The sequence below is a fragment of the Cebus imitator genome, unplaced genomic scaffold, assembly GCF_001604975.1.
Source record: "Cebus imitator isolate Cc_AM_T3 unplaced genomic scaffold, Cebus_imitator-1.0 Scaffold296, whole genome shotgun sequence".
Lineage (NCBI taxonomy): Eukaryota > Metazoa > Chordata > Mammalia > Primates > Cebidae > Cebus > Cebus imitator.
The window spans coordinates 1,622,619-1,630,683 of record NW_016107611.1 but is presented as its reverse complement, the minus strand read 5'-3'; the positions used below and the strand labels follow the sequence as shown (position 1 = coordinate 1,630,683).

General features: G+C 55.0%; 1 protein-coding gene across 1 annotated transcript in view; it reads left to right on the top strand.

The window, feature by feature from the left end:
* Positions 1-8,065, top strand: part of EXOC3L2 (exocyst complex component 3 like 2) — a 30,001-nt gene that overhangs the window by 6,007 nt on the left and 15,929 nt on the right. Inside the window, exons 2-4 of the mRNA XM_017502447.2 lie at positions 140-678; positions 4,731-5,364; positions 7,604-7,715. Coding sequence (XP_017357936.1) covers positions 156-678; positions 4,731-5,364; positions 7,604-7,715 — 1,269 coding nt within the window. The 5' untranslated portion in view covers positions 140-155. The remainder of the gene's footprint in view (positions 1-139; positions 679-4,730; positions 5,365-7,603; positions 7,716-8,065) is intronic.

Here is an 8,065-nt window from a genome sequence, read left to right as displayed (position 1 = left end):
GCTTGTGCAGATCAAGGGTTATTAAGTGTTCAGTCAAGTGTCTGATACGCTAACCCCAAAGTGCTCGGCACACAGAGGCACCATCATCCACGCCACCATTGCCATCAGCATCGCCCATGGTCATTATTTTCTTCCCCAGGTCCCCACCTGTTAAAATGCCTATCCTGAAGAATCTAGGAGTGTCAGACCCTAAGGTGCCCCGGGCAGGAACTCTGCCCCTGAGGTCCTCTCAGAACCCCTTTGAAGAAGTTTCAGGGCTGGAGGAAGAAGAGGCCGGGGAGCCGGGGTCGCTCCCCAATGGAGCATCTTGCCGCCGCCGCGCCACCCTGGAGAAGCTGGCAGGCTTGTCCCCCTTCCGGCTGGGCTGGGCCCCGGGCCGGCGGGCAGGCAGCCCTGGAGATGGGCAGCCCCGCTCTTTCTTGGGCCGAGTGCTGGTACCAGGGTTACGAAGGAGCTCGGCAGATTTTGGCCTCCTGGCCCGGCTGCAGGGGACCCGAGCTCATGGCGATGAGGAGGCAGCGGGGGAGGCCGCCCGGAGACTGGCCTTCCTGAGACTGGGGCGTGGGTCCAAGCCCCAGCGTGCGTCCCTGGCGGAGAGGGTGGTGCCTGCAGGCGAGGCAGCTCCAGAGCCCCCACCGAAGGTCCCGGAGCCCCCAAAGATGAAAGAGCCATTGTCAGGTGAGTCCGGGCCCTGGCCCAGAGCTGGGAGAATCCCAGTGTCCATGTCCTTCCCCAGCCCTGGTGGTCTCAGGCTCCATACTTAACCCCATCCCAGCCGCCACCTGGGACCCCAACCTCCAATTCACACGTCTAATGCACATGTCCCATCTCCATGATGGCTCCAGCCCACTACCACTTCCGTCCTAATTGCTGTCATCAACCTTCCTCTTGAGCGCCACCTGATCACACATGCTCACCCTCAATCTCTGCCGCCACCCCCTGCCGCCTGCAGCCCCACTCCTACATCTAACGCCACGAGAATCCCTGATTTCGGTCCCATCTCTCCCCCTTCCCTCTCTATCCCCCATCTATTTATTTATTTATTTTAGTTCATTTTATTTTTATTTTTATTTTTATTTTGAGACAGAGTCTCACTTTGTTGCCCAGGCTGGCGTGCAAGGGTGCAATCTCAGCTTACTGAAACTCTCCAGTTTAAGCAATTCTCCCACCTCGGCCTCCCGAGTAGCTGGGATTACAGACACTCACCATCATGTCTAGCTAACGTTTGCATTTTTTTTAGAGACAGGGTTTCACCATGTTAACCAGGCTGGCCTCGAACTCCTGACCTCAAGTGACCTGCCTGCTTCGTCTTCCCAAAGCACTGGGATGACAGGTGTAAGCCACGGTGCCTGACCAATTTCTTTTTCTTTCTTTCTCTCTCTTTTTTTTTTTTTTTTTGACGGAGTCTGACTCTGTCACCAGGCTGGAGTGTAGTCTAGGCTCATTGCAACCTCTCCCTCTTGGGTTCAAGTGATTCTCCTGCCTCAGCCTCCCTAGTAGCTGGGATCACAGGCACATGCCGCCATGCCTGGCTAATTTTTGTATTTTTAGTAGGTACCGGGTTTCACCATGTGGGCCAGGATGGTCTCGATCTGCTGACCTCGTGATCCTCCCTCCTTGGCCTCCTAAAGTGCTGGGATTGCAGGCATGAGCCACCACACACGGCCCAATTTCTCCTTTTTATGAGGACACCACTCATACGAGGATTAGAGTCTACCTGTGAATTCATCTTAATTTGATTGCCTCGGTAAAGACCCTATTTCAAAACCAGGTGACATTCTGATGTACTGGGGTGAAGCGTTCACATAATTTTTTTCTGGGAGGATATAATTCAATCCCTAACACCAGCCCATCTTCATCTTCATCCCCTATTCCTACTCCAAGCCCCAGTCTCTTCCTCAGCAATGCCTTTTATGTTCTCACCCCACACGTATTCCAACCCCATCATCAATCTCTATCTGAGACACACCCAAAACCTTCTCCTACAGCTCGCCCTTTTCTTCAAATGCCATCTGTTTTTGGAGACAGGGTCTCACTCTATCTCCCAGGCTGGAGGCTAGCCTGCAGGGGTGCAATCAAGGCTGTCTGCAGGCCTGACCTCCTGGGCTCAAGCAATCCTCCCACCTTAGCCTCCTCAGTAGTTGGGACTACAGGCACATGCCACCACATCTAGCTAATTTTTACATTTTTTGGAGGGATGGGGTCTCGCTGTGTTGCTCAGGTTGGTGTTGAACTCCTGGCCTCAAGCAATCCTCCTGCCTCAGCTTCCCAATGTGCTGGAATTACAGGTGTGAGCCACTGCGCCTGGCCCAAATGCCATAGTTAATGTCATTGTCTATGTCCAATACCACGGCAACCCCCAACTGGCCCAGTCCCATTTCCTGTCTCATTCTTCCCCATGTCCACCTTCAGCCCTTCTTCACTCTTTTGGTCTCCTTTTAACCCCTAACCTCAGGCCCCTCTCACCCATTTCCCTCCAGTGACCTCCTTTTTTTTTTTTCCGTTGAGACGGGGTGTCACTCTGTCGCCCAGGCTGGAGTCAATGGTACAATCTCGGCTCACTTCAACCACTGCTTCCTGGGTTCAAGCAATTCTCCTGTCTCAACCTGTCAAGTAGCTGGGATTATAGACATGCGCCACCACGCCTGGCTAATATGTTTTGTTTTTGTTTTTGTATTTATAGTAGAGACGGGGTTTTGCCATGTTGGCCAGGCTGGTCTCGAGCTCCTGACCTTGGGTGATTCACCCATCTCAACCTCCCAAAGTGCTGGGATTATAGGCATGAGCCAATGCACCCGGTCAGCAACCTCCTTATTCAGCCCTATTCAAGTTCCTAGTCCTTCCTCAGCCCCAGTTTCTTTCTTTCTTTCTTTTTTTTTTTTTTTTTTTTTGAGATGGAGTCTCACTCTGTCACTCAGGCCAGAGTGCAGTGGCTCGATCTCGGCTCACTGCAACCTCCACCTCCCGGGTTCAAGCAATTCTCCTGCCTCAGCCTCCCAAGTAGCTGGGATTACAGGCACACGCCACCATGCCCAGCTGAATTTTTGTATTTTTAGTAGAGAGGGGGTTTCACCATTTTGAACAGGCTGGTCTTGAACTCCTCACCTTGGGATCCACCTGCCTCAGCCTACCAAAGTGCTTGAACTACAGTCATGAGCCACCGAGCCCGGCCCCCATTTCAACTCCAACTGCAAACTCAACCTTCTCTTCATCCCTGTCTATCTTCACCCCTATCCTGAGTCCCAATCCTAAACCCCCATCCCCAACCTCCATCTTCAATTCCATCCACGTTCCTATTCTCAAGCCCAACTCACTTCCACAATTCATCTTGAAACTCAATCAGTCTTGATGTCCTTTCTATCCTCAACTGTCACCTACACTCCCCTCCCCTACCTCTCCAACCCCCATCCCTACCCAGACCCCACCGCCATTCTTGCCTCCTTCCCCATTTCTGTCCAGACTCCCACCCCACCTCATGCTAACCCTCAACTCCCGCATCCCAGCCTCCACCTTCGCTCCATCCTCACCTCCAGCCCCATCCTCATTCCTGTCCCAATCCTCATCTTCATTCACCGACATCCCCAACCCTGCCTTTATTTCTGCTCTCCGAGCCTGCACCCTGCTCTTAGCCCTGAGGCCTGAGCTGCTCCAGGGCTGGGGACCTCAGGAGCGCCTTTTCTGTCCTCCGATGCCCTCCAGGTTCTGGCCAGAGGCTATTTTGGCCGCAGCTCCCAGGGGACTGGGAGGGCACTGGAGGGAGGTGAGGAGGGGGTGAATAGAGCCCCGCCTTCTGGAAACGGATGGGCAGAAATAGCGCTGGCCAGGAAATAGTTTCTCTGCCAGGGAGGAAGTGGAGGGGGGTGGAAGTGTTGAGGGTAGCCCTGGGCTGCCGGGACCCTCCTTCAGCCTCAGAGGCCTTCCAGCCCCACAACTCCCCTTTCTCCAGGCAGTGTGAACTAATCAGAGGGCCAGATCACCCCACAGCCATCCCCACCCCAAAAAGACCCCATCAATTGTCCCTTATCCTCTCCCAATCTCCAACCCCCCACACTGCCCCTCCTGCTCCCACTGGCTGCGTCCATCCCTGTCCCCCTTACCTGGCTCCTCTCTCGACCCTCCCACCTCCTTCAACCCCTCCATTTCTCTGTCCCCCAACCTCCCCAGATACCTTCCTCAGATACATGCATTTTTCTTTTCCCTCTCTTTTAAGTTTTTATTTATTTTTTCTTGAGATGGAGTCTCGCTCAATATGTTGCCCAGGCTGGAGTGCAGCAGCGCACTCTTGGCTCACTGCGGCCTCTGCCTCCCGGGTTCGAGAGATTCTCCTGCCTCAGCCTCCCGAGTAGCTGGGGTTACAGGCGCCCGTCACCACGCCTGGCTAGTTTTTGTATTTTTAGTAGAGATGGGGCTTTGCCATGTTGGCCAGGCTGGTCTTGAACTCCTGACCTCAAATGATCCGCTGGCCTCGGCCTCCGAAAGTGCTGGGATTACAGGCGTGAGGGAGCCCCTCACCCTGCCCCCTCCTCTACATCCTTCACCCTACACCCTTCTTTCTCGCTCTTCTCCAGGCTCTTCTGTGCTCCCACACCTTCCTGCCTTCTGTAACCCTCTTCCCTCATCTCCTTTCCTTTCCTAAGCACCCCTACCTTCACCCCCGCGTCGGGCATCCCCCTCCTCCCCGACCCCATCGCTGATGCTGACCTCCCGCCTCCCCTCCCGCCTACCCGCAGTGCTGGAGATTCTGAGCCTGATCCAGCAGCGCGAGCTCGCGCGCGCCGACGAGCACATCCTGGAGCTGGAGGCCGAAGAGCTGGCGTCGTCGGGGGGCGGCGCGCCGGGGCCTCCCAAGGCCGAGGGCGCTGGCGGAGGCCGCCGGGCGCGGGACGTGGCGCTGCTGTACGAGGCCCTGCAGCGCGAGCTGTGGGCGCTGGTGCGCGAGACGCTGGCGGGTCCCGGGCCGGGCGCGGGCGCCGGGGCGGGCGCGGTGGCGCAGCTGGGCCAGGTGCTGGTGCAGGAGGAGGCGGCCGACGGGCGTCGGGGGCCCGAGGCGGCTCGCAAGCTGCGTGCCCGCTGGGCCGAGGCCGTGGCGCGCGCGGCCCGGGAGCGCTTGGAGGCGGCGGCGCCCGGGGCGCCCGGGGGCCTGGCCGGGCAGCTGGAGGCGCTGCGGGCGCGGCTGCTGGAGGATATGGCCGTGGTGCGGGGCCGCCTGGCGCCCGCCTACCCCGCCGGCCTGTGCGCCTTCAGCGTCTACCTGCGCGGCTACCACGGGGCCCTGGCCGAGTGGCTGGGGGCCTCCGCCCGGCGCAGGCTGCCGCTGGCCGACCGCTACGCGCTGCTGCATTGGCACAACCAGGTGTACCCCAGGTGAGCTGGACTCTGTTGCCCAAGATCGCGTGGAACCCCCAGCTCCACCCCCTAGCGCTGGCCTCTTCAGACCCTAAGGACCTTGGGACAGCTGACCCACCCGTCCTAGCACCTTAACACCATCGACCCATCTAGTCGTCAGCACCGCTGACAGTGACAGTCCTAGAATCTTCCTGCTACCCAGGCCCTCGGTTCCAGCACCATGGACCCTCCCAGTCCTGGAAGAGTCCGGCACCTCTGTGGTCCGAGAACCTCAGCGCCCTGTCAGCACTTACACTCTGGATCGTCTCACTGTCCACCCTTCCAGTCCCGCAATCTTAGCACCGTGGATTCCTCTAGTCCTAGAATGTTGGCTGCTAATGTCTCAGCACCATTCATTCTTCTAGGCCTGCAACCTTAGCACCACGGGCAGTTACACTCCTAGCAACTAAGTAACACTGATGCTTCCAGTCTTAGAATCCTAGCACTACCACCCTTTCAGACCTAGAACCTATTGGCACCACAGAGTCTTCCAATTACACAGTGTTAGCACCATCGACAATTTCAGTTCTAGTAGCGCAGCACTGTGGACCGGCCAGATCTTGGCATCGTGACACTTACGCTATTTCGATGTTCACCCTTCCAGTCCCAGAGTTTTAGCACTGTGGACCATTCCTTCTTAGAACCACAGCCCCGCTGACCCTTAACCTTAACATGATGACACTTAGAATTCTAGAATCCTACACTGCTCTCTCTAGAGCCTAGGGGATTAGTACTGTTGATGCTTCCAGTCTTAGAACTTAGAATTTATGACTCCACCACAGAAGCTTAGTACCAATGAACTTTGGAATCCTAAGCCTTCACCTCATTCCCTCTTTCGGTCTTAGAACCTCTATGCTGTTGATTCTTCCAGTTTTAGGACTTTATTTATTTTGAGACGGAGTCTTGCTCTATTGCCCAGGCTGGAGTACAGTGCTATGATATCTGCTCAATGCAGCCTCCACCTCCCAGATTCAAGCAATTCTCCTGCCTCAGCCTCCCGAGTAGCTGGGATTACAGGTGCCTACCACTATGCCCGGCTAATGTTTGTATTTTTAGTAGAGATGGAGTTTCACCATATTGGTCAGGCTGGTCTCAAACTCCTAACCTCAGGTGATCCAGTCTGTCTCGGCCCCCCAAAGTGCTGGGATTATATGTGTGAGCCACCACACTGACCTGATTTTTTGTATTTTTAGCAGAGGCGGGGGTTTTACCATGTTGGCCAGGCTGGTCTCAAACTGCTGATCTCAAGTGATCCAGCCACCTTCGCCTCCCAAAGTGCTGGGATTACAGGTGTGAGCCAACATGTTTTAAAACTTTAGGCCCAGTTTTAGGACTTCAGTGCTGTTCGCCCCTTAAATTCTTTAAGGGTCGAGACTAGAACCTCAGTACCATGGTCCGTCCCAGTCCTGGAATCTGATTACTGTTGAGACTTTGTGTCCTAAAACATACCCATTCTTATGGCCAGAGGATGGAATATTAGCTACCCCCAGGTCACCTGTCTACCCCAAGAAAAGGGAGTTAGCCACATCCAAGCCACACGTTGGACAGTGAAGGGGGTGGGTGGTTCTGACAACAAAATCAGAATGCTGTTAGCAGAAGACTGGGAAGGCAGCAGATACATAGCTCTCATTCAGGAATGGATGTCGATCACACTCTCAAGTTATCTGTAAGGGATGGAGGCAGGACATGGAGTCCGGAAAGCTTCCTGAAGTGGTGGGAACTGAGTTTGGTCCAATTTGTAGAGAGATGGTGTTTATAATTGAAAGGATGCCATGAGCCCAAGTCTGGGGCGTGGGGGTGGATACTGATGATATCACATGGCTCCAGGCATGTAAACCAGTAGAAGGCGGGGAGTGAGGGCTGGACTGGGGAAGCCTCCAAGGCCAGGTAAGGCAGCAGGGCCTTGGAGCAGAGGTGCAAGGGAGCTTCTGCCTGGTGCAACCGATCATGGGCGGAGCCTTGCATGTCAGATCTTCAAGCTTGGACTTGACCCCTAAATATCATGCCCGGACACCATCCATCAGGGAGCTGACTCAGAGAGCTGGAGCCGGGGGAGCAACAATTCCAAAGACTTCCTTTGAGGGATGAGCAGAGCTGACTTAGAGAGAGGAAGGGCGTGACCCAGGGTCACAAGCAGTGGGTAGGAGGGCGTGGGGAAGGGTCCGACTGCCCAGCCCCGCTTCTCACAGACCTCCTTGTCTCTCGCCCCCACCCTCAGGGAGGTCCTAGGGCTGGTGGACATAGCCGCTCTGGAGAATGGGGAGCTGGGGCCCCTTCTGTCACCTGGCACCCTGCGGGGTTTGGAGGATGAATGTGTCACAGATGTTAAGGTACCTGGGACTTTGTATTTTGGGAGTGGGAGGTTCTGTAGAGGGAGGGGGGGTCACAGTGGGTTTGGGGGGGCCTGTCCCTTCCCCCTTTCGCTCTTTCCATCTCCCTTTCCCCTTTGTGAAAATCTGAGTTCTGTCCATATGCCATAGACACAAAGGCCACCTGTACAGAGACACTTGGTAAAGGTTCAGTGTATCTGAACACTTCAAACCTTAGAGTACGAGAAAGTTAGTCACAGAACTGCAGCTCCCAGGCCCAAAGACTCACAGAAATATGGCATCAGATATACATATATATATATATATATATATATATATTTTTTTTTTTTTTTTTTTTTTTTTTTTTTTTT